At 43.9% G+C, this 26,574-nt stretch overlaps 1 protein-coding gene across 4 annotated transcripts in view; it reads left to right on the top strand.

Moving 5' to 3' along the window:
• The window catches only part of gnao1a (guanine nucleotide binding protein (G protein), alpha activating activity polypeptide O, a), a 268,174-nt gene that overhangs the window by 205,240 nt on the left and 36,360 nt on the right, over positions 1 to 26,574 (top strand). For all 4 annotated transcript variants that reach the window (XM_069901185.1, XM_069901186.1, XM_069901187.1 and 1 more), the window contains exon 5: positions 23,946 to 24,074. In XM_069901185.1, the coding sequence (XP_069757286.1) occupies positions 23,946 to 24,074 (129 nt within the window). The remainder of the gene's footprint in view (positions 1 to 23,945; positions 24,075 to 26,574) is intronic.

The following is a 26,574-nucleotide window of genomic DNA, read 5'->3' as shown; positions in this document are numbered from 1 at the left end:
GCTCGCTCCTGCAACAGCAACCCATGTGCCCGCCTCAGAAACAAAATGCAGCAGATGCTGGAAATACTAAATAAAAAGCAAAAGTGCTAGGAATAGCCCACAGTTCAGGAAGCATCCACCAAGGGGGGCATGGGGGGGTGGGGGGGGTAGGCAAGAGGGAGAAGAGAACACATCAAATCAATGGTCTTCCATCGGATTCCAATCAATGGCTATTGACTCAAAACATTGCCTCTGGTTAAAAATAATTCATCTAACTATAAATACACAACCAGGTATAACAGCAGTTCTCTGCAGAACGGTGTACGTGCAGAAACATTCCTCACATGATAATCACATAGGTATATTTAAAAAATATAAAATAAACACATAGAAATACCCTGGAACAATTTACCCAGTTTCATAAATAAGAGAACCAATTACTGGATGCAGTTCATCAATCTCACAGCCTGTGGGAAGAAGCTATTTCCCAGCCTGGCTGTCCAGATTTTGAGGATCCTGTACCTCCTTCCTGATGGTATAGGTCAAAAGTACTGTGTGATAGATGGTAGGGATTCTCGTAAATTCTGTGACCCCTATTTAAGCGACGTTCCAGTAAATGTCATCAATAAAGAAAAGGTAAAGATTCCATTATGGTCACGTAACACTACATTTAGAATGTAACGTACATGAAATTCTTTAATTTTGTCTACCGTGAGGCAGACAGAGAGTCGCCACTTTGTCCAGCACCCCTCACAGAAATGAGGCCCCAATGAGGAACAAGCGTGCAACCCTTGATTTACAATTGAGACCCCAGTGATTTTTTGCAGCCATTTTGATGACTCTCTGCTTTGACTTCCGGTCTGATGCTTTGCAGCTACTGTACCACACAATGACGCAGCCAGACAGGACCCTCTCAATATTGCTCCTGCAAAATGTTGTCGAGATGGGGGCCCTCCTCAACCTCCGCAGAAAGTGCAGGCACTGCTGTGTTGTGGGTCCAGGATTAGGTCGTCCATTGTACGTGCACAAGGGCGCTTAAAAATCTCTCGCTGCAATAATGGCAGTTCAGGGGCTCGTGTTTGTGCTTTAGTCGTTGTGTGAAATAGTAGAACAGATGTGCTTGGCGTGACGTCAATTAACAGGATCCCCCACAACGCTGTTGATTAGAACTTGTGTTGAGTGTGTGCAGTCAATTTATGGGTTTCTTCTCCTAATTATACAGTGTGTTCTTCATCCTTGCTCTGCTTAGCTCCACATTTGAATTGCACTTTACTTATAAGTTGGACCTCTTTGAAATGAAGTACATCCCAAGGAAGAGGTCACGCAAGACCCTGGCATCTCTGAGGCAGCCATTAGAGCCTCGACTTTAGATCCTGGAGTTCAGAAGGATATGGGGGGAGGGGTCCTTGGGGAAACCAGAACTAAAGGACATAGCCTCAAGGTTCAGGAGAGCAGATTTGACATGGAGATGAGAAGGAACTGCTTCTTCCACAGTGCAGTTTATCTGTGGGATTCTTTGCCCAATGCCTTGTGAATGTATTTAAGACACATCCAGACTTTGGAATACAGGTAATAGAGGAATTGAGGGTTGTGGGGATCAGGTGGATTGGTGGAGCTGAGTCCATGGCCAAATCACCCAGGATCATCGTAAAGAAAGCACATCAGTGACTCTATTTCCTCTGGGAGTTAGTGGAGGTTCAGCATGTCAGCGGAAACCTTGGCAAATTTCTAAAGATGTGCAGTGAAACATCTGGCTGCATCACGGCCTGGTGTGGGAGAACCAATACGTCTGAGTGGAAAGCCATGCAAAAGGTCATAGACGCAGCCCAGGACACCAAGGGCAAAAGCCTTCCACATGATTGGAGAGCAGCAGCAATCATCAAGGATCCATACCAGGCAGGACATGTTCTGTTCTCGCTGCTAACATCAGGAAAAAGGCTTAGCAGCCACACGACCCGCAGCCCCCAGGTTCAGGATCAGTTGCTGCTTCTCCGTTATCAGGCTTCTAAACAACAAACTCGCTCAGAGACTCGTAAGGATTCTTTGCACATTATTTATTTTATTTTTGTATTGCAGTCAGTTTGTTTATATTTCTTTTTTGTTTGCATTTCTTCCTTTTGTATGCATGGCTTTTTTTTTCTTGAGAACAGTTTACAGTTACTGATAAGTAGAAATTCCACCTGGCCCGCAGGTTTAAAAAAAATCTCAAGGCTGTATGTGATTTAAATGTTTAATTTAGACATGCAGTAACAGGCCATTTCAGCCCACGAGTCCGTGCCACCCAATTTACACCCCATTAACCTACACTCCCTGGTACGTTTTGAACAATGGGAGGAAACCGGAGCCCCCAGAGAAAACCCACACAGACACGGGGAGAAGGTACCAACTCCTCACAAACAGTGTGGGATTCGATCCCTCATCCGGTCCCAGTCGCTGGAGCTGAAAGGCGTTGTGGTAACCGCTACGCCAACCAGGCCCCCGCCCCTAATGTCTAACTTTGATCTTATTGAATGGCAGAGCAGGCTCGATGGGCCAGATGGCCAGATCCTGCTCCTATTGGGCCAGATGGCCAGATCCTGCTCCTATTGCTTATGTTCTCAGATCGGTGGAAAATTCCAAACAAAAGTGGGACCCCGAAAGTTATCACCAGTTGCACTTAGGTCTGTGGCTAGCTGTGTCATGTGACAGCCCAAAATGAGCCCAGGCTTTGTATCAGCAATAATACTGATGCTGTAGGCTTTCAGGAAGGGGAAGCCTTACTCCAGTTCCCAGTGTCCATACTGGAGGCAGGGAGACCCTCAGCTTGTATTTCGACTTCCCCCACTCTTTTGAAACTGCCTGACATTCACTGAGAGGGGTGGAGTAGGTGAAGTTGTACTTACCCCTGCCAACTCACCAAACAGGCTAAGAAAGTATTTTTTTCTATTATCCTTTCAAGGCAAGTGGGCTTATCAGTTTGAGCTGGCACTTGATTGCTCATCCCTAGCTACCCCTGAAAGGGTGGTAAGGAGCTGCTGGAGGAGAGGGGAGACCCCCAATGCTGCTAGGGAGAGAGTTCCAGAATGGCGATATGTTCCCAAGTCGGGAGGGTTGTGGCTTGTGGAGCCACCTCCAGGTACAGGTAGTCTCCCTGCTTTTGCTGCCTTGGCCCTTCTCGCGGGTGGAGATGATGGGTTTGGACGGTGCTGTCTCAGGAGTCTTGGTGAGTTGCTGCAGTGCATCTTGTGGACGGTACAGGCTGCTGACAGGGTGCGTAGGTGGGTGAGTCTGTGACATGCTCAAATTCACGTATCTCATGCGACAACGTCCGACTTTAATAGGGGATAGGGAACTTTAAACGTCAAGAATACCTTGTTGATACCTAAAATTCATCTTCCTGTTGAATTCTGAAGATTATGCAGGAGGGGACTATGACCTATATCATTGTTCAATGTTTACAGCAAAATCTTGACCGAAGCCATCACCAATCATTTCAACTCTGCCCTCGGACAGGGGATCCAAGCAGACCAAACTTGCGTGGTTCCAGGCTGGAAAATCTCTGACAGCTTCGTGCTGCTCAGGGATAGGCTTTAGGGAAGGAAACCAGAATGGGATTAAGCTGCTCTACACGGACATCCGTAGCACAATCCAAATTGATGGGTGGGAAAGAGACAACTTCCCCATCAAGTCTGGACTCGGGCAGGGATGTCCGTTCTCTCCAGGCTTATTTGTGTGCTGCATACAGCCCTTTGCTGAATCCACCAGAAAGGACGAGGGCAAAAGTGGAGTGATGATGTGCCAGGCAGCAGAGGCACTCAGGTCAAAGCCTCCCTGGACATGGATGACATCACAGTCTTCTCTTCAGACACACAATGAGTCTGCAGACTGATCAGCATTTGTGGCCAGTTTGAGTCTGCATTGGGCACCAGGCCTAAACTGGAACAAGAGCGAGGCAGTGCTCTTCGGTAACTGGTCTGACTGGCCCACCGGCCCTTTCACAGTCCAATCTGACAACCTGAAGGTGCTGGGGAGCTGGTTTGGAGGGCCCAAAGCATGCAACAAAAACTTGTTGGAGCGGATCACAAAGCTCCACCAAAGGTTGGGACTTTGGGTGCAGAGATCTGTCTCAAAAGCAGGAAAGTACCTGGGTGTGAGGTGCTCTTGGTACGGCTGGAGTAGCCCATCCCTTGCACCTTCACCCTAGTGGTCACCAGAGCTGCTTTCTGGTTGATATGGGGGTCCAAGATGCCCCGGGTCTAAAGGGTCACCGTGTACAAGTCACCAGACACCTGATGCCCATCCTGATGACCACTTTTGTGTGTGGCTGCATCAGGCTGTACGTGAAACCAAAGTACAAGGCACCAAGTGCTACTTTGTGTGTTAAGGTTCTACCTGCCCCAGGTGTTGCGAAGGATGGGCCTGGCCCCATTGCTGCCATCAGGCAGTGGTCCACATGGAGCATCCTACAGATGCTGAGAGACAAGGACTCGATGGACACAGTGGGGCAGTTCCCTTAGCAGACCGTCCAGGCGGAATACCTTATTGCCAGGGCTCATAAACAAGCATCAGGACTTGCCTGGCTGGCGATGAGAGGAGCCCTCCAAGTCAGATCCTTCCTGCACAACCGGAACATCACCTGCAAACACACATTGTCCCCAAGTTGGCGCAGTGGAGAGGAGACAGTCACCTGCCTTTTTGCTGAAAGCATGTCTGGAGAATGATGCAAAGGTCCTTGTCACGGCTTGCCCCAACAGCAGCATGACAGAGGACTCTGATTTACGGGTTGTTCCTGAGAAGGCACACAGAGTCAGACACCCAGAAAGGCCATCAACCTGGTGAAAGACCATCAACCTGGTGAAAGACCATCAACTCGGTGAAAGACCATTAACTCGGTTAAAAGCCATTAACCCGGTGAAAGACCATCAACTCAGTGAAAGACCATCAACCCGGTGAAAGACCATCAACCCGGTGAAAGACCATCAACTCGGTGAAAGAAGCACTTTGGTCTTTCAGCACACAGAGATATCAGTGCAGGAGGACATACTGAGGGCCACATTGAGGCTTGGCACAGCCAATGTAAGGGCACAGTGGGGACGGACTAGAGTCTAGAGTCCTTGCGTTACCAGGCACTGAGGGGCTGAGATTGAGGAGAGCCCCCTCGAACAACAGGGTAATAACAAGGCACCACAGTGGTGTAAATAGAAATTAATGTAACAGTGTATAGTGATGGATATTTATGGGTACAAATCGACTTTGAACAGGTTTCCTTTTTGTAAATAATGTGCTGTGAATAAAGTATTTGGTGTTTTTTTAAAAAAGGAGGGGACTGTGAGGCAAAGTGCATTGCAGAGAAGCAGTGTATTATATCTGGATCTCAGTGCTGCGTTGCCTGGTTATGGGGTTGCACCTCTAAAACCCCAGTCACTGATTTTCCCCCCGTTATTCCTCATGGCCAACTCCAGGCAATAATTTTCGAATAGACCGTCTCTATCGAGATGATACCTGGGCACTGTAAACGGGTGAATATTCCAACTGTACCATTAATTCTGACAATGGTCTTAGGAAATTGTGTAGTTTAGTAACTGCAAATTCAAGAGAACTTGTAGAGGATGATAATGCAACTGTCAGGTGCTCTGGGTAAATCTGACGTCATACAGTATGGACAAGCATGTTGAGTCCGCGCCAGCTATCAAGCTCCTTCTGCGTGAATCCCATTTCACATCCCCAGATTCTACCCACGTCTACACGGCAGGGGCAATTTAAAGACGCCACTAGGCCTACTGACCCGCCAGCCTTTGGGATGTGGGAGGAAACCCCACCACCCAGAGAAGGCTGCGTAGGCTTCACTCAAGGTGATCAAGCCCAGGTGGCAGGGGCTGTGAGGCAGTGGTGTTTGTGCCACCCAGCTTGGCTGCAGGTACCTGCCAGGCTGCAGCCAGGAGGAATTTTGGTACAAATGTACATTGTGCAATCAATGCGCATGACAATAAACTCATCGTTATCAATGCAGTGAACGATTGGGTGGATGAGGCAGCTCAGGGTTGCTGAACTCCTGGAGAGAAGGCAGTGAAGATGAATACGGCCGGCTGCTGACGTTGGAGGTTGGATGGAGATGATAAGAAACTATAGGCAATCTGGGAAGGTGGTCCTGGGAGTTGATCGTAAGTAGGAATTGCATCCATTCCCAGCACTGTATGTGCAGAGTTTGTATTTTCTCCCCGTGACCACTAGGGTTTCCTCCCACATCCCAGAGAGGTTAGCTGTGAATTGCCCCTGGTGTGTGAGTGAGTGGTAGAATCAGTGGGGAGCTGATGGGGAATGTGGGGAGGATAACAAGCTGGGATTAACACAGATTGGGTGGTTGATGACTGGCATAGACTCTGAACCAAAGGGCCTGTTTCCATGCTGTATCTCCCCATTACAGGCAATCTCATAGGCCTGTACCAGACAGTCTATTATATTTCAAGAATAAGGCAAGACGTGATGAGTCAGGTATAGAAACACTTTGTATGGATCAGGAACTTGGAGAGGTAAGGGACAGAAGAAAATAAGAAATGTGCTTGCAAAGACTGGATATGATCCTGAAACATTGCCTTCGTGTCCTGAGGTTAAAATATTCCATGGGTTGTTGGGCTCCTACCTCACAGATCGCCCCCACAATAAACACTCAGGCTGTTGGTCAGTTCACTGGGTTCCATCCTCTCGAGTAGGCTCCAGGGTGGGGGGGGGGGGGGCGTGGACAATAGAGTGGTGCATAAATCTCATTTTAATGCATTGTTTCTGCATTAATTGAGTTTTTGGGGCAGTTTTGGAACTGTGTAATATTTCTACCAGCAGTAGCTCATTAGTGATATTTTTCTTGAAATAATGGCACACAATTAGAGTGTTATTCAACTGCACTTCAGCAAGCTGCTGTTTGCTTCCCTTCACGTATCATAGATCAGGAGATAATTACATGGGGAACATGTTCTGAATCAACCCTGAATTGAGGAGTATTCGGGCTCTCTGATGGGCACCGCCTCACACTAATGTGGATCGTGGGCAATGTGCTGTTGTGGAGAAACTCTGATCTGGGATAGCAATGATTAAAATGATATCAGGTCAGAAGGAAAGCAAGATGAAAAACTCTTCTAACTGAGGTTTAGTGGGGACAGCAGTGAATATTCAAAGGAAAAGAATGAGGGCTTTTGGTCACAATCCTTTGTGCCAGGTTAATCACCTCACTCGTGGAGTCTGCTGCTTTTTACCAAAAGCATTTCTATTTTCACCTCTAATTTGGTTAGAATGAGATTTGAATTGTCTTTTGCTCAAATCCCTTCCCTCCCCTTCCCTCGATCATGAGATGGAAACAGCCTGTGGCCAAATGAGCTCTACCTGTTTCTCCCGCAGCTTGAGGTGACTTGCGACAGACCACTTTGACATTAATGCAGTCCCCCATTCACAACCTCTCAGGTCAGGTTGAGTTGTCCTGCTGTTAAACGTCTCCCGACAGGCAGCTCCTGCTGGAAAACTCATTATTGACAGATATGTTTAGCTGGTTCATACCTTCCCTTTACAGACAGTGAGACCACCTTGAGTGTGTGTATGAGGGATTATTGTCATATACACAAGTACAGTTTATAGATGGCACCAGGATTCTTACCTGCTGCCCGCACACACGTAAGATATACCAGCTGCAATAGTGTAAATTAAATTACCACAATACGCCATTTAAATCTTTAAATTTAGACATCCAGCAGGGTAACGGGCCATTTGGCCAACGAGCCTGTGCCGGCCAATTACACCCAATTGACCTACAATCCTTGGTACGTTTTGAAGGGTGGGAGGAAACCGGAGCACCCAGAGGAAACCCACACGGACACAGGGAGAATGTACAAACTCCTTTCAGACAGCGCTGGATTCTAACCCAGGTCACTGGGTTCCACTACACCAACCGTGCCAAAACACAGAAAAAGAGATAATAAATATTAAAGATTTGATAAAGAAATATTCTCAGTTCCAGTTAGTACAGGAAAAAAATGTTTCAATTGTGCAGACTGATTATTTGGTCGTCCTGGAATAGTCTTACAGTTAGGGTATTAACAGTCATCAAAATCCTGATGACTGTTGGGGGAAAGAACTATCTTTGAACCAAGAGGTGCCGGAATTAAGGCTCCTGTACCTTCTGCCTGAAGGGAGCAGCGAGAGCAGGTTGTGACCAGGGTGATGGGGGTCCTTTATGGTGTTGGCTGCCTTCTTCAGGCAGCTCTAGACATCGATCTCATTAAGATATATTCTCCCATCTAAAAGAATAGATCAAGAAGTATTCTCAGTTGCAGTCAGTGCAAAAACAAATGATGTTTCAATGGTGAATAATAATAATGAATCAACTCTCACCTCTCCTCTTATCATATCCAATTAACATATTTTGTTGATCTGGTCTCCTCCCACGGCCAGGGTGACCATTCCAAAAGGAGGACATAGTCATAGGTTACCATTGCAAGAGGCGGGGAGAACATGTTTGCTATTCCTCCTGCATGGCCACGGTCCAAAGTAATGGGAGAATGGAGTGAAACACAAAAGTCTGCAGATGCTGTGATTGTTGTAAAAACACAGAAACTCAGCCGCTCTTTACCTCCTAATATAGGAGGTAAAGATATATGACCAACGTTTTGAGCCTGAGCCCTTCTTCAAGGTATGGGCAAAAGCAGGCAACATCTGAATAAAAGAAATGGCAGGGGGAGGAGTACAGACCAACAGACAAAAGTTGTTAGCTGGTTATGGAGTAGAGGCCAGGAGAATGGAAAGAGGGGGGAGGAGCTTGGCTCTGTGAATGAAGAGCTGAGGTAAAAGAGACAGTAAAGGGAGAGAGAGAGGGAGCTACAGGAAATGAGACATAGGGTGGGTGGGCTGGGAATACAGGTGTGATGGTAGAAGAGCTGAGAAGTGGTGGGGGAGTGAACAGAGGGTGAAGAAGGATAGGAAAGGAAATGGGTGGGGTTCTGGAGGAAGGGAGACAGAGGGAAGGGATAGGGAGAGGATAGAGAAGCAATGACAGTGTGTTGAGTTAATGGTACTTCTATATTTATTATTCCACTGGTGTGTTGGTCTGTCTGCGGCACACACCAGTGGAATGTGTTTGGTGGATAGATGATCTGCCATGGCCACATCATGGCACATTGAAATAAATCCACAGTGGAATGAGCAGCATCATTGAGGGACCTGATGTGATTGTGTCTGAATCTTACTCTGGAATACCAGGAATCATTCTGCCAGGCACTTTCCCAGCAGGCTCCTGTCATCTTCCCCGATGATGGTTGCAGTCAATGCAGTGCTGACCAGAAGCTAGGTAGAAGGAATCTTGTCCACACTGTGTGACCCAATTATTCTGAGAGGATGATGTGAACAGCAGAGATGGCTGCCGCGTGTAGACTTAAAGCAGTCAGAGATAAGTAGCAATTTGTCTGCAAAATGAAGAGGGGCGGTGTTAATGAATTCCTCCTCTCCCACAGCAACCCTCAGGAACAATTAATACTCAGCAGAGGAATTGAATTGAATCACTTGCTGTTGATGTCGCTGAGTGAGAATATTGTCCTTTCGGGTGCAATACAACTGAATGAGGACTCGGGGGAGGGGGGTGGGGGCTCTGTGGCCCAGCATGATTGAGAATTGTACTTGAAGTCTCTCTGACTCCCTTGAGGAATCCAGGTGTGATCTGTGAGGTGAAGATTGGTCAAGAGTATTTTTGTTTAATATTGTGATAGAATGTACAACCCAGAGGCAGGTCATTGATTACAGAAGAGTACAGTGCTGGCTCAGATCAAATGCCAACCTCTCACTGATGACAGAGAATGCTTTGCCCATCAATGATGCAAAACATTGATCCTGTTAGTCCCACTCCTAGAATCTCCCCTCATATCCCCAGATCTAACCCCATCCAGAATATATTTGATTGGCTTTTGAAGGTTACCGCTGAATCTCTCCCACTCACCCAACTAAATGGTGCATTCCTAAACCTTGCTATTTGTTATGTTAAAAAAAATTTCGAATAAAACCAGAATTTCACAAGCTTTATTAATTGCTCTATTAACCAGTAATACAATCTTCAAAGATTTGACCACAGTTAACCTTTCAAACCCACTAACCCCCACCTCCACCCCCCATAAATGCCTCCAATCAGTACACTCAACCACTGGGGATATCTTCTAACAACAGCACAGAAGAAGGCCATTTGGATCATTGGGTCCATGCCAGCCACCAACAGACCAATCCCATCAGTCCCATTCTCCAAATGGCCTTGTGACATTTTCTCGCTCATGTATGTCCATCAACTCCCTTGTTATTCTACTTGCCTTTAACTTACACTGATGGGTAATTGGTATAATTAACAGTGGCCAATTAAACATCTTTGGGGTGTGGAAGGAAAGCGTCAAACCCAGCAGGAATCCACACTAAGGGGACGAGCTAACTCCACGCAGACGGTGCCTGAGGCCAGAACTGAACCCGAAACCTAGATGGGAGCAGCACTACGTGCTGCACCCACCAGTTTGCATTTTAACCATTGTGTGCTGAGAGCTTCACCCTGAACTCCCATTGAATTTATCAGCACATCCTGGGACCTGTGGCCTTTCGTAATGGAACGCCCACACCAATACAAACATCTCCACTGAGGCTGCCCATTTACAGTAAGGTGGTGCCGCAGTGGTTAAGTTACCAGAATGGTGATCAGAGACCTGTTCAAGTCCTATCACAGCAGCTGTAGAATTTAAATTTGGGTAATTATCTGGGATTGAAAATCAAAAACGCATAAATAAAAATGACCACAGAACCAGCAGATAGTGATTTGAAAACACACATACACACACATAAAAGTTGGTGAGTTCATTAGGCTTTTGAGGCAGATTCAGAAGATTATTAATAAAGTAGCTCATAATCTTTCTCATTCATTCATTATTGTTGAGTTTTTGATGCTGTTCTGAAATTGTGGTGTTACCTCATTGTGTGGCTAACTTGTAATTACTTGCCTGATGTTTGGTATGGATTCAATGAAGTCATCACTGAGCTGATTATCTAGGAGGTTAATTCTTCTGCTTTCCAACTCTACAACTTGAGGTGTCATTTTAAAGATGGAGGGATGCACACTGATTCATTAGGTGATATAATTTTTCAAGATTCCAACTACTCTGTCTTGCTGGATGTTCAGTCTTTTGAGTTTATTCAAAATTGGAAACAGATCTGTGAAAGGACGATTGTTGAATCTGGAGAGATGTACGTGGGAACCACAGCATTATTCTCTGGAGTGGTGAAAGTGAACCCTGTTCCAGTAAGGTGCAGAACTGAGATTGGGGGAGCCTCTTGCACAAGATGGGAGTTCTGGGTCACAAGCCCAGGTGGGAAGTGGGTGGTCAGTTGAAGTGACAGGTGGCCTCAATCTTGACGACACTCTTGAAGTCTTCATAAAATAAACTGCCCCACACATTTGCTTTGTGGCAATATAGAAATAAATTGCATTCTGATTATTGAGAAGGACCATCTCATTTCCTCTCTGGCCACCATTTATTCCCATTCCTAATTGCCCTTGCACTGAAATGCTTGCTGGGACTATCTGATGAGCATTTGGTAAAAATGCAGTTGATACTGTCCGGAGTTTCTGTGTATTTACTGCATGTGCGCTTTCTGTGTCTCATTATCACGCTCTTTCTCTCCTCTGACCAGTGTATTTGGTCTCTGATCTTTCTCTCCTCTTCTCCCCACCTTTTTCTCTTGACAATATTGGTCACCTTTTTTCTCCTGTTTCGTTATTTCTACGTTTTCTTGCCTCCACCTTCTATCTTGACCCCTGACCCATTTCTGAATTGTCCCACTGTTGGAGGACTAGAAATTCCCCAAATTAACAAGTGGGAAGCTGAGGCCATTATCTGAATGTCCCATCCAGGACCGTTTCCTGTGATTGAGCTGAGCCGGCTGCTTGTGACCCTGTTCTCAAAATTTATTCCAAGGTGGGCTTCCGATTACGAACGAGTTCCAAAACTAATATGAGGTGCTTCTGTTGCCAACTCCATTCTTTCCTCGGGTCTCACCAATCCCAGTGTTGCCCTGGCTCTCTGCCCATTTTCTCACTCAAACGTCAGGGGGCTGTCTCTCAACTCCCTCCACTCTGTTCACCCATCCTCCCAGTTTTCACTGATCCATGCCCTGGCCCAGAGAGGACTCGATTCTCACTGCTTTCTTCAAATAGCATCCCTCTGAGATCCGCAGTTTCCACCTCCTCCTCTGCCTTTTCACTCATCACCCCCCTCTCCACCCCACTGAGTTCGCCGTCCACCAGTCAGACTCCAGACGTATCTCATCATGGCCTGTAATCTTCTGGCCCATCCTTGCTCTGCCATTACCATCAGGTAGAAAGAGAAATTAAATTTGCAGAGTCAAAGTTCAAGTTTGTTGTCATCTGACTGTGCAAATACAACCAGATGAGACAGTGTTTCTCCGGACCACAGTACGTACACACATAATACACAGCACCTAATAGTCACATAAAAATATAATATAAAATAAATATCTACAAATATTTCAGAATAATTTACTTGTCTCATTCGTAAGGGACCCAAGGTTTTATCAATCTCACAGCTTGAGGGAATAAAATATTTCCCAGCATGCAGTCCTGATTTTGATGCTCCTGACCCTCTTTTCTGACGATAGTAGGTCAATAATTCTTTTAGCCCTGTTTAAGCAAAGTTCCCAGTGAATGTCATTGTTATATAGTCAGGATAACGTGAGCCAGGCAGAACCCTCTCAATTGTGCTATAAAATGTTATCAGCATGGTAGCTTTTCCCTCCTCAACCTCCTTAGGAAGTGTAGACACTGCTGTGCCTTCCTGACTAACGAGGAGGAGGTGTGGGTTCAGGGTAGTGCAGAGGTTTGAAATTGGTGCAGACAATACCGACGAATGAATGTATTACATGTGAATATCGCAGCATCACCATTTTAAAGGTGACAATGACAGGCATTGGAATGTTTAAGTATGTGTTGGTTGGCAGCATCTGTAATTGTCATGAGAAATGGACAAATGCAAATGTGGTTGGAATACAGAGTATTTCTTTGGGGAATATTTAAATAATTCTCCAAGTAAACCAACTTGACTGATGCAAGAGTTCATGAAATCTGACTGTCAGATGTATAACACCTCTTGTGTCACAAGTGGAAATTGCCAAGACAAAGTAAACGAAAACATAGGGACCAAAAAGCTGGTGGGCTGGTGAATAAAGAAGTATTTGCTGATGGTGAACTTCGGTTCCTGGTTGGGCTGAGCTTCAAGGGACAACAAGATCCCAGAAGTGACTCCACAGCCCAGCCGACTCGGTGAGGAGTAACCTGATCCCTGATCTTCCATCCACTGGAATTAAACAGCAAACAGAGAGCTACAAACTCACTGGTTTCTGCTTCATGTGAGTGCCCACTGCTGTGGAGATGCACCCTTGCTGTGAAATCGTGTCACCTTCCCTTATAGGTTCTGTGGGGAAGGCTTTATTATTGTATTAATTTCCATGCAGTGTAACCAAATTAATGTTATCAGAGCAATAATTTTTAAAGTATATTTTTGTTAATTGAAACTCAACTATTTTCTCTATGGCCTGATTAACAAAAGGTCTCGCGTCAATCCTTGCTGATTATTTCCTTTCCTATTACTGTGTTGGACTCATTGAACCATGCACAGGGTTTGGCCCAATCCTGATCTTGTGAAGGCTGGAAGGTGAGATTTCACATCAGTCTTCTATCATTGCATTTTTGCAGAGAAGTTATAAAGGGAATAAGTTCTCATTTCACGATCCTTGCAGTGTGAAACCAGGTCCATTGGCTTTTCAAGGGAATCACTCCATACTTTTTATGATGATGAATATGTCAGAGAGAGAGAGAGAAAAAAATAACACCCAAGAAAGGTGATAGATTGACAAATTAAAATTTCCACTAGCAGCCATGCACATCAATTCCCAAGAGATACACCCCCTGAGATTATTCTGCACATTACCGTACCCTTACCCATACAATAGCACCTTGAAAACGTTTACTTTTATGCCTTTTCAACAACTCATGATGTCATAGGCCTCTGAACTACTCCCAAATGTTTCTGATGGTCATTTACATTTAAAAAGTTTGAAAGGATTAAATAAAATTAAAATTAATTTAACGGTAAACAGACTTAAATTATATAAATGAAGAGCGTTACCATGGGCTAAAGTCAAATAAAGAAGCAAGTCACTTGCGTGCTCTCTCTCTTTCTCTGAGATTATTACTCCTGCGCAATTACACAGATGTTAGGCCTCATCCACCACAGCATGCTGAGATGTCACTCTATCACACAGCCCAGCACTTGTTCTCACCTAGAGCTTCTAGCTCCTGTACAGTTGCACCAGGAGCTGGCCTCATTTTCACAGACACTCTCGACCCTAGATTGCACCATCACAAGCAGTTGCGCCTTGAAATCACACACCCAGAAGAAGTCGACAAACTTCAACGCCCTGTCAGTACAGCTCCCTACACATCGTACCCTGAGGACAATAAAAACTCAACGCTCAGGTCCAACAATGTCCTTTATATAGGAACGATAAAGATACATCACCGACGTTTGGGTTTGAGCCCTTCACCTGAGGACACTCTCTACACCAGCTAGGACAGTGGTTTTCAAACTGTCCGACTAAACTCACATTCCACCCTATGCCATCAGTGCTCTGTGACTAGTAAGGGATTGCTTAAGGTGGTACGTGAGGGAAAAGAAAAAGTTTGAAACCCACTGTTTTAATCATACTTTATTGACTCGTTATGTGCACAGTTTCATAACTCCAAAGGAAATGGGCCAATGACAATTTTTCTCAAGCAAAATATTTCAGTAACAATTGGGTCCGGAGCATTGGTTTTCAACCTTCCCTTTCCATTCACATCCCACCTTAAGCAATCCCTTACTAATTACAGAGCACTTGATGGCATAGGGTGGAATGTGAGTTTAGGGGGAAGTTTGAAAACCACTGGCCTAGGACAAGAGGGCACAACAGGATTGAAGGCCGTCTTTAGAACAGAGATGCGGAGGAATTTCTTCAGCCATAGGATGGTAAATCTGTGGAATTTTTTTTCACAGGTGGGTTGTTGAGGCCAGATCATTGGGAGTATTTAAGGCAGTGATTGATAGGTTCTTGATTACCCGGGGCATCAAAGATTATGGGGAGAAGGTTGGTCAGTGGGACTGAGTGAGGAAAATGAATCAGCTCATGATTAAATGGCGGGGCAGACTCAATGGGCTGAATAGCCTATTTCTGCTCCTATGTCTTAAGGTAGCAATTCCCAAAGTGGGCGCTGCCACCTGCCACTGCCTCCCCCCCCCCAACCCCAGTTGGGCGATGAGGAAAAAGGGGGCGGTGCAAACCTTCAGTCTTGTTATTATTCAGTTTGCTGTGAAGTTTAATGAAGAAGCCAGTGCAGTAATTTTCAAACTCAGAGTGGCTGTAGTGAGCAAAATAAATGGTACCAAGGCATTCTCGTGAGAGCTGGTCTTGGTGGCTGCCATATTGTATTAGCATCACTAGCGCCCTCTCAGCACCACCACAACCCCCCATCTTAGCGCCGCCACTAACTCCCCACCCCCCCGCCATTGTATGGGGGAGCACTTGGGATGTGGTCTGGAGGCCAAGGGGGAACTACTTTGGGAACCACTGTCTTAAGAGGTGAAAAGAAAAAAAGGCTTTTACTTATATGTGCCATGCCCTAGGGCCCCCATTGAGAATGGCTACTCTACACAATATCACAGCCTGAGGTCAAGTATCCTACCCATCATTACATTGGAAGTCATCTCCCCAAGCTCCTCCATAACCTTAACCCAAGATTACAACCACTACGAATCAATCATTTCTGCAGAATGCATTGCCAAAGATTTAGCTGAGTTATATGTGGCTGAATAATCCAACACCTGCTTTTGGATGAGATGCCATGGAATCATTGTGATTAGCTTAAATATGAGGAAACCTGCAATTGGGCTGGAAATGAGGGAATTATTAAATAACTGTCGAGTAAGCAAGTCTTTGTGATGAATGAATGAATGTGATTAGGTTAGAAGTGGGAGAATCACTGCACTTCAGCGGATTGTGCTTGTCTCCCTTCTTTTCCCACGGACATGTTTCCCTTTGGCAGCCTGACCGATCCAGTGAGCTCCAGACCTCACTGCAAATTAAATGAGAGCCGAGCCTCATGGCAGACCCTGAGGCCCCTCCTCCAGGTGACCTTCATGGGTTTTTGTCGGTTTGGGCCATTCAACTGCTGAAATGCCTCTAATCATCAAAAAATCCTCTGAAACGATTAAAATACCTTAAAAAATACAATTGTAGGTGCACTTAAATTATATAAATTAATTAAAATCATTACCATGGTGAAGTAAGCCAGCATCTTCTTGATCTGTGTGGCTGATATAAAACTAAATACCAAGTCTGTCCTGCCCCATCAACTCAGCGCAGGGGTACCAAGAAATGGGGGTGGGAGGTCAGATGCTTCAGGTCCCCAGCTCCTCCAGTGCCACCTCTGTGTTGCAAAGCATGGATGCGGAAGTCAGGAACATCTTGCCCATGGCATGCACGTTGGCGTCCATTCTTTGCCAGGGCTGCCAGCAGAAGATAGCTGTGTTTCAGCCCGAGTTTGATTTGTTCAGGAGTGAAGGAATCATCGAATGATTGTGAGTCATTCTGGCATGATCGATTGAATATTCCTGAATAAATGAGAGATGCTTATAAGAAAGGATTATCATCCCTCTTGTATTAGTCTCAATGTATCTCATATTTGTCCTACTTGTCTGGGAATGGCCATTTATTGATCTTGCTTCCATAATGATTTCATAATTAGTGAGGAAGGCACTTGGCTTTGTCTTCAATTAATTTCCTTTGCTACATTGCTAAATCATATCTCCTGCTAGTGCAGGAATTGTAAAATAAAGTCCACGTAGAATTTCTGCACCGCGTAATTAATGCATGGAAAAAATTCAAAGCATTGTGCTTACTGTCATTTGAAACTGAAGTGTCCTGCCCTGATCACCTCTTCAGACCCCCAGTGAAGCTGAAAGCAATTCTCTTTGACGTGTGAACATAGGTAGATGATTCTGCCAAAAGAAAGGTGGAAAATTATAGCTGGGAAAATATCTTCATTAAGTTCGTTGTATTTGGTTAAATAATACCCCCGTCCAATCTGAGAAGTTAATTATTGTTATTCATAGATATCACACTGAGATTATTGGGGAGTTAATCGGCCTTAAATATAGAAAGCAATCTCCACCCCTGCAGTGGCCATGCAGATGAACACTTCTCCCCGCAATGACAGAGTTCACCTCTCCTTCATCAGTCGATGTTGCAGAAAATCAGAAAAATAAAATAAATACACATTCCTAAACCTGTAGTTTCTCCAAAGGCATTGAAACCCCAGAAGTGAGAGTCCTCGATATGAATTAGTGTGGTCAAGGACTATTACTTTCAGAACATAGAACAGCTCAAGACCAGGCCCTTCATGTACCGATAGAGTGCTGGTGCTTACTGGAGCAACTGTTTAACTATGTGAACGCCTTTCTCTGTGATACCGTTTGACTGGGAATGCATAGGACTTGAAGTCACTTGTTAAAATTCATACTCTTCTGCAAAGTTCTAGAATACTCCACAGCTGTAGCATGGTCCATTGTCACTGAAGACAATTTGAGGAATTCCATGTCTTGGAAAGATCGATTTCACACAGGCAGCAGGCATATTAGGAAGCAGCGCAATCTCCAGATAGTTCGATAGATAATCAGTAACCAGCAAGTATTTCTTTCCATCCAAGTGGAAAAGATCAAACCCAACTTTCTGCCATGATTCTGCTGGTACGTCAGTTATTATCATGAGTTCCTTTGCCTGCTTTGCATGATGTTTCTAACAGGTCTCGTAGCTTTAAACCATCCTGTCAATGTCAGCATTTATCCCTGGCCAATAAACTGCAGTTCTGGCCCTCCTCCTGCATTTTTCCATTTCAAGGTGCCCCTCATGCACCCTTTTCAGCATCTCCTGTCACAATGATTGAGGAATGACAATTCTGCTCTGTCTGAGTAGAAGTCCATTGACAACACTCAGCTCAGCTCTGATGTTGTCATATGGATGACATTTACCTCTAGGCCATCCTCCATTCAGATTCTTGATAACCTTCTTAGAACTGTGTCCTTTTCTATTTCAGTTGCAATCTGCTTGGATTTCATGTCAGATATGGGAAGAGATTCAGTGATCAGATTCACGTGGAGATTTACATCTGTCTTTGTGGAACTCTCATTGTGTGCCTTGGATAACACATCAGCCAACACAATGTTTCCCTGGTGTGTTCACCAATTCAATGTCATAATGTTGTAGCTTCATCATCAGTCTTTGGATTTGCGGAGACATTTCACTGAGATTTATCTTGATTATGGCTATTAATGGCTTGTGGTCTTTCTCTGCCATGAATGTTGGTAGACCATACACATAACTGTGGAATTTCTCCAGTCCAAAGACCAGACCTGGACACTCTTTCTTGATCTGTGCATATCGGCGTTCAGATTTTGTCATTGTCCTTGATGCGTATGCTTCTAGCCTCCAATCTTCTCTTACAGCCTGAAGTAATATGGCACCTATCCATCTTTTGAAGCATCTTAGATATTTTCATTCTTCTGAATGCATCAAAGAACATCAAAAGTACTGGTTCTATAATTAGATGGTCTTCAGTCATCCCCATTCTTCCTTGTGGTTATCTGTCCACTTGAATTCACATTTGTCCTGCAACAACTTCCTTTGGTACATTGTTTTGAAAGACAGGTTTGGTATGAATTTACCAATGATCATTCCCACCACTCTTAATACGCCATTTTTTGTCAGTGGGTCTGGGCATCTCAAAAATTGGTTTCACCTTGCTCTTATTTGGATCTATACTTGCCTCTGACAATTTATCTCCCAGAAAGGTAATTTCCTTCACACCAAACTGACATCTTTCTCTGTTTAACTTTAATTGTTTTGTCTGGATGTATTGTAGTACTTTGATGGGCCTCTCATTGTGTTGTTCTTGTGTGGATCCCCATAGGATCCATGTACACACATACCCCATTTTATGCCTTCCATTATGTTCTCCATTGTTCTGTGGAACACATCAGGAGCCGAAGAAACTCCAGAAGGCATCCTCAGACAGGAGTATCAGCCAAACGATGTATAAAATGTACAGTATTTTGTGTAATCTTCAGGCAGTTTTAATTGCCAGAAGCCCTGGGATGCATGCAATTAGTGAAAAACTTTGCACCGGTCATCTAACTTGTAATTTCATCCCTGGTTGGAATCTGATAACGTTCCCTCTTTATATTGGCATTCAAGTATTTGGGTCCATGCAAACGCACAAGTCACCGGTCTTTTTGACATTGAATCCACCCATTTTTTAGGCTCCTCCACTTTCTTTATGACCCCTAGTGCCGACATTTGGTCGATTTCCTGCTTTTCTTTTTGTGGCGCTGGATCCTGCCTCGGGTGTGCACTACTGGCTGTGTGACCTCCTTTATCTTATAGGTGAATGGTAGGACACCAAACCCCTTGATGTCAGAAAATTATCCAGTATTTCCTCAATGCTGTTCCATGCATGGTCACTGTTAATGTGGTACACCCTCTTGACTAGGCTTCAGTATTCACATGCTTTGTCACCAAGCAGTGATTCATGTGTCCATCTGGGACTACTGCTCTTTATCTTCAACTTTCACCTTGAGTTACATGTACCTTGGAGGAGTCACGCGATGGAGTAGTGGCCGGACGGTGAACTCCAGCCCTCTCCAGAAAAGTCGGGAAAAACAAGAGAAAACACAAAGGCACAGAAATAAAAGTTACAGAAAAGTGAGTATAAAGGTGGAAAGAAGATGGCGACAAAAAAAGAAAAGTCGAAAGCAACGGTAAGAAGAGAGGAAGAGAAGACAAAGGAGGGAAAAGGTGAAGGCCTTACCTGTCCGAAGAGGCCCGCTGCGGAGAGAGAAACCCGCTCCCTCAGGTCGGTAAATAATGGACTACAAAAATGGCTCGCAGAGCCGAACAAAAGTGCGCAACCGCGCATGCGCGAAGTTTCGCGCATGCGCGATGCGAATGAAAAAAAACACACCGACGGGAGGGGGGACCAGCTGGGGAGTCGATCTCCACAGCCGGCAACGACAGCTGCAGAACACCTGCAGCAAGAAGAGACCACAGAAGACAATAGAAACAAGATAGAAGAGGAGGAAAGGGCACCAAAGAAACAACAGATGGTCAACCCAGAGGAAGAAGAAGAGGAAGAGTATGGTGAAATAGAAGAAGAAAAGAGAGGCAAGGTAAAGGATATACTTGCTCTTATTAGAGGATACATGGAATCATTTAAAGAATGGCAAACACAGGAATTTAAGGATTTAAGAAAAAGAATAAACAACACAGAGGAGAAAATAATTAAAATGGAGATGACCTTAACAGAAATGGAAAAAAAAATGGACAAGATGGAAGAGCGGGCAGTAGCAGCAGAAATGGAGGTAGAAGACTTAAAAAAGAAATTGGAGAAATCTAATAAAAAAACTAAAGAGACACAAGAACTACTAGCTCAAAAAATAGATACAATGGAAAACCATAACAGAAGAAATAACATAAAGATAGTGGGCCTTAAGGAAGATGAAGAAGGCAAGAATATGAGGGAGTTTATAAAAGAGTGGATCCCTAAGACCCTAGGATGTCCAGAACTACAGCATGAAATGGAAATAGAAAGGGCACATAGAGTATTGGCCTCTAAACCACAATCACAACAAAAACCAAGATCTATTGTAGTAAAATTCCTAAGATATACTACAAGAGAAAAGGTACTGGAGAAGACAATGGAAAAAGTAAGAGAGGGCAACAAACCACTGGAGTATAAAGGGCAAAAAATCTTCATTTATCCAGATATAAGTTTTGAACTCCTAAAGAAGAGAAAAGAGTTCAATACAGCAAAGGCGATTTTATGGAAGAAAGGGTATAAATTTATACTAAAGCATCCAGCGGTATTGAAAATATTTATTCCAGGACAACAAAACAGACTATTCTCGGATCCAGAAGAAGCACGAAAATTTGCAGAACAATTACAAAAATAGACTGAGGGAGGAAGACGGGTAATGAGAGTTAAAATGATCACGACTGATATGTATGTGGGTAAAGACAAAAATAGACTGAGGGATGAAGACGGGTAATGAGAGTAAAAATGATCACGATTGATATGTATGCAGGTAAAGAGGTATAAGAGTGAATAGAGACAATGAGCATACATGAATGTATCTGTACTTAGAGGAAAATATAGATAGTATAGACAAGAATTAATAAGGGAAGGTAATGGAATAGAGAGAATAAGGAGGGAATTAAAAGAGGGACCTTTGTGACATATGAAAAGTGAAATCTTTTCTGGGGGAGGCGGGGTGGGGGGAAATAGCGGTCACTGCAAAATCAGTTGACGCTTGCGAGTGGATTCGCAAATCCAAATGGAGAGGGGAGATGTGGTTGTCCGACAAGGGATAAAGGACAACTCAGGAGGTGAAGGGGAGATTGGGGATAAATAAGATAGAAATAGGAGAATAAGGAAAATGTTAGATGTTGTAGGAATGTTGTCTTATAAAGAGTTGAAAATAAGAAAACAGAAATGGAAAAGGAGGAAAGGTAATGATGGAAAAACGGAAAGAGAAGATAAACAAAATATAAAAGGGCTACGCTGAACTATATGTCTTTAAATATTAATGGAATACATAACCAAATTAAAAGGAAGAAACTACCAAATTTAAATGAATAAATGTATTCCATTAGAAAAAATAACATATTGGTTAAGAAATAAGATTGAAATATTCGAACAAGTATAGGAGCCTTACATTAAATACAATAGCGAAAACCTACCGGGGACAAACATTACCTAAGTTGATGGAAGGAGAAGGAAAGAAAAGAATGGACTCAGTAGAATTTCTGGTGTAATTTTGTTGAATGACAACATTGTCTGACTGGCTTAATGCAACCTAGATTGTATACCTAAAATGGATGAGAGGGGGGGGTGGGGGGGTGGTTTGGGAGGAAAGGGGGGGGGGAGAAAAAGTCACTGTATATGCGTGAAAAGAAATAGTGTATATCATGGCAAATGTGATTTATGGTGTGAAAAATAAAAAAATTAAAAAAAAAAAAAAAAAAAAAAAAAAAAAAAAAGAGTTACATGTACCTTTTGTATCAATGCTCTGTCCATTGTAGGCTTTGAACTGTACAGGATTTGCAAGAATGTATGGCTTTATCTTCATTGCCCTGATATCATGCTCACAGATCAAATTGACCTTTGCCCCCATGTCCAGCTTGAAAGGATTATTAGCTCCATTTGTATACATTGACACCGTCCACTTATCTTGCTCAACTCTGTTCACATTTGGCTGTTCAATGCCTGTTGGTTTATAATCTTCCTGCATACCATGCCAATGAAAAATGCATCACCGAGGGCAATTTCTTTAATAGTGTGTACAGTGTACACACTTTCACTTTTTGTTTCCCTTTGGAAAAACATTGCTTTGCATAGTGATTCTCCCTTTGCACTTATTTCAGACTTTTCCCTAGGTGGGGGGGGGGGGGGGGGGCATTGATTTGGTGCATGTTGAATGCCATGTAGTTTGCATTTAAATGTCTCTCCATTTCTTTGTTGTTTCCTATATCTCATTTCACTGTTTATATGTGTGGACACACTGTGGCTATGGCAATGCCTTCATTTTTACCAAACTTTTTCACATGCTGCAGAACTAATTTGCTGGCGTAGAATACCTTCACAGCTCCAGCTAAGGTTAGATCTGTCTCTCGTAGCAATAATCCCAAACACAATTTGATCACAGATCATTAAATCTTGCAGTGATCCAAAATTGTGTGCTCTTACTTTTAGTTTTAAGTTTGTCAAGAAAGCATCAAAGTTCTCTCCCTGCAGCTGTGTGTGTGAGCGAAACACATACTTCTCAAACGTTTCATTTTTTCTTTGGTGAACAGTGTTCATCAAACATCTCGATAACCTTGTCGAACCTGCCCTGGGCAGCTGCCTCTAGTGCTTGAGGTCCTGTCACGGTAAGCAGCAGTGTGATCTTCCGTACCTCAGGTTTGCTATCGAGTCCATTTGCTTTCAGGAAAAGTGTGAACCTTTATTTAAACAACCTTCACTCATGGTCGACATTTCAGTCCAATTTACAGCATCAGGTCTTTCAGACTTTCCATTACTCTGCTACTATAAACTCCTGGTACCATGTGATTTTTTTTTTTTGAAAATTTATTTAAAAATTGTTTACTATACTTGTAATCATAGCCATAAGCAAAATAGAGTAGAATGTTTCATTTATTTTAATAGAGAAATGGGTTCTTTCAATACAACTATATTTATTAACTAGAACACACACAAACAAGACCTCATGGAAGCATTTATCTTGAATCTACCCAAAATTGGACAGTTCATCTCCTGACTCCCCCAGTGGTCAGGATTAGCACTAACACTCACAGGAAAGGAGATATACTGATAGAGTGCTAGTTAAGCACTCTAACGATATTGAATTTGCACCCTTAAATCTCGCGCATGTGCCAACCGAGCTCCAATACACAAACCCACAGCGCATGCACCAACCGAAGACTTGCACATGCACATAGGAATCAAAATGGCCGTGCCCAGCCTATATACGCCAACTAACAAGGTATGTATGCACATTTTGGCTCTACAGTTTTGGCTCTATAGTTTGTCAAATACAACATAAACCATGTAAATGTTATATTTTTTCTTATTTTTTAAAAAATATTTTGGTCATATGTGCTGATGGACCTAAGTCACATAGGTCACAAGTCGGGGAGCACCTGTAATTGATTTCCAATTACAGGTACGTCTCTGGAGATTTCTCATCATTTTGGATATATCCTCAAATATCTAAAACTTTTAGTGTAGTTACACTTCCTTGTAACGTCCTCTGTTCTTGTTACAGTTACCTTGACAGCTTAGATCGGATTGGAGGGAGTGACTACCAACCAACAGAGCAGGACATCCTTCGAACTCGAGTGAAGACCACTGGCATCGTAGAAACTCACTTTACATTCAAAAATCTCCACTTCAGGTTAGTCCAGTTAAAAGGGGCGGAATCAGGAGGAAGGCTTTCTTTTTGTCATAACAATGGAGCAGACAGCAGACAGAAAGGGATGCATGGAGTGGGTAACATGAAAACTATGAATACAAAACACTGCTGTAGTAGGGGAGGCATATCCTTTTTGATGTCACCTTGGTAACCAAGTACTACGGCACTTACTGTTCACCCAACAAGGTTCTCTACCCATTGTGTACAGATGTAATTAACATCTCCGGCAGATTGAAATCTTCTCCCTGACCATTGAGAGTCAAGAATGCACCAAATGCATGTTCGCCACAATAAACCAGTTGAATTTGGTGGGTACAAGCGGGTTAAATATTTGTTATAGAAAGGGAATCACGGAGACCTTGTTCCTTTAGATGAGGGTAATGCAATGAAAGCAGATAATGTTGCCATTCCAATACAAGTGTTGATGCTACTCCAACGAGCATTAATGTTGTCCCAATTAGTGGGCAAAATAAATGACATATCAAAGTCATTAACCATACAAGGCACATTTGGAGATGCAGGCAGGGAGCTGAAGGGCACCAGCATCCATGTGGAAGTTGACCCCTTGACTTTGGATGAGGAGAAGGAGGAGAGGTTGAAAGTGGCACAGCTGATCGTGGTGCTGCCTCGTGGCTCCGGCAACCTGGGCCTGACCTCTGGCACTGTCTGCGCGGAGTTTGCATGTTCTGGGTCCTGTGACCCAAAGACTTGTAAGTTGGTAGGTTAATTGTCTGCCCTAAATTGCTGAGTGGGTATAATCTGGAGGGATGAGCAGGTTGATGGGAATACAGGGAGAATACAAGGGGATGCATGCAGGATGAGTGTAAATGGTGTCCGATGGCTGCATATGGACTTTGGCCCAAAGGGCTGGTTTTCATGCTCAACAAAAGGATAATTTGTTCAGAGTTAACAGAAGATAAAGAAGCCACTACTGGAGGTTTCTACGGGAGGGAGTATAGTCAGGCATTGGCTGGATAAAGGAGAGCAAGCAATGGAGGTGGATAGTGGATAGGGATTGAATTTAAGAGCAGGGAGGTTATGATGCAACTGTATAAGGTACTGGTGAGGCCGCATCTGGAGTAGTGCGGGCAGTTCTGAGCTCCTTACCTGAGGAAGGATATACTGGCATTGAAGGCAATGCAGAGGAGGTTCACCAGGCTGATTCCAGGGAGGAAGGGGTTAGCTCATGAGGAGAGATGAAGTCGTCTGTGACTACTCACTAGAATTTAGAAGAATGAGAGGGGATCGTATAGAAACACATAACATTATGAAAGGCATAGAGAAGATAAAGCTAGGTAAGTTGTTTCTATTGGTGGGGGAGATCAGAATTAGGGGACAAGATTCAGGGTAGTAAATTTAGGTCAGCGATGAGGAGGAACTGTTTTTTCCAGAGGGTGGTGAATCTGTGGAATTCGCTGCCTATTGAAGCAGCGGAGGTGACCTCAGTGAATATATTTAAGACAAGGCTGAATAGATGTTTACGTAGTAGGGGAGAGTGGGCAAAGGCCAGGTAGGTGGAGATGAGCCAATCATCAGATCAGCCGTGATCTCATTGAATGGCGGAGCAAGCTTGACGGGTGAGATGGCCGACTCCTCCTCCTATTCTTATGTTCTTAAAGCCTGGAGACAATTTCACTGATGTGTACCAGGGAGATGTATATAAAGTATGAGCACGGATTTGAACAGCTTTTGTAATTTCCCACCTGCTCTTGAATCACTCAATTTAACAGCATAACAAAAACAGCAGTTGGCATTCAGCCCCTCACACCATCTCTTCCATCAATAAGATTGTGGTTGACTCTGCAGCTTGTTCCCCACCATCATTGATTCGCCTATACACTAAACGTGCTTACCGTAGCTTAAACAGATTAAACGGCTGTCTCCAAGGCTGTCTGCGATGGAGAATTCCAAGAGCAGAAATTCCTCCTCCTCTCCTTTGTTAATGCATGACCTCTGACTATGAAATTAGGCCCCTTGTTCTAGATTTCCTTACGCGTAGAAGCATCCTCTCTACACCAACCACATCAATCCTCCTAGAATCTTCTGTTTGATCACCTTTCTTCCAAACTCCAGTGAGTGTTGGCCCAAACTGCTCATCCGATCCCTTTCTCTCTGTAATCAATTAACCAAATATTCTCCAAGCTGCTTAGACGATTTGGTCTGCACAGGCTAACCAAACCTTGCCCAATGCAGTACTCCGGATGTGGTCTCATCAATGCCCTCTACAGTATTAGCTAGATGTCTCCACTCTTTTTTTAAATTTAGACATACAACATGGTGGAGCGCTATCAATCAATCACATTAGACAGAGAGTCGTGATTAATAGGCTTTAGTCACCTTTATTTGTAATTCTTTATTTATCGCACTATGAACCATATCAACCAATATATTTACAGATGCATCTCTTTAAATATTCACAGTGACATTTTCTCTTTTTTCCCCATCCCTCCCTTCCCCCTTCCCACCCCCCTCCAAAAACAGT

This window comes from Narcine bancroftii, chromosome 10 (genome assembly GCF_036971445.1).
Source record: "Narcine bancroftii isolate sNarBan1 chromosome 10, sNarBan1.hap1, whole genome shotgun sequence".
Lineage (NCBI taxonomy): Eukaryota > Metazoa > Chordata > Chondrichthyes > Torpediniformes > Narcinidae > Narcine > Narcine bancroftii.
The sequence above is the reverse complement of the archived record's forward strand: the minus strand, read 5'-3'. Positions and strand labels throughout refer to the sequence as shown.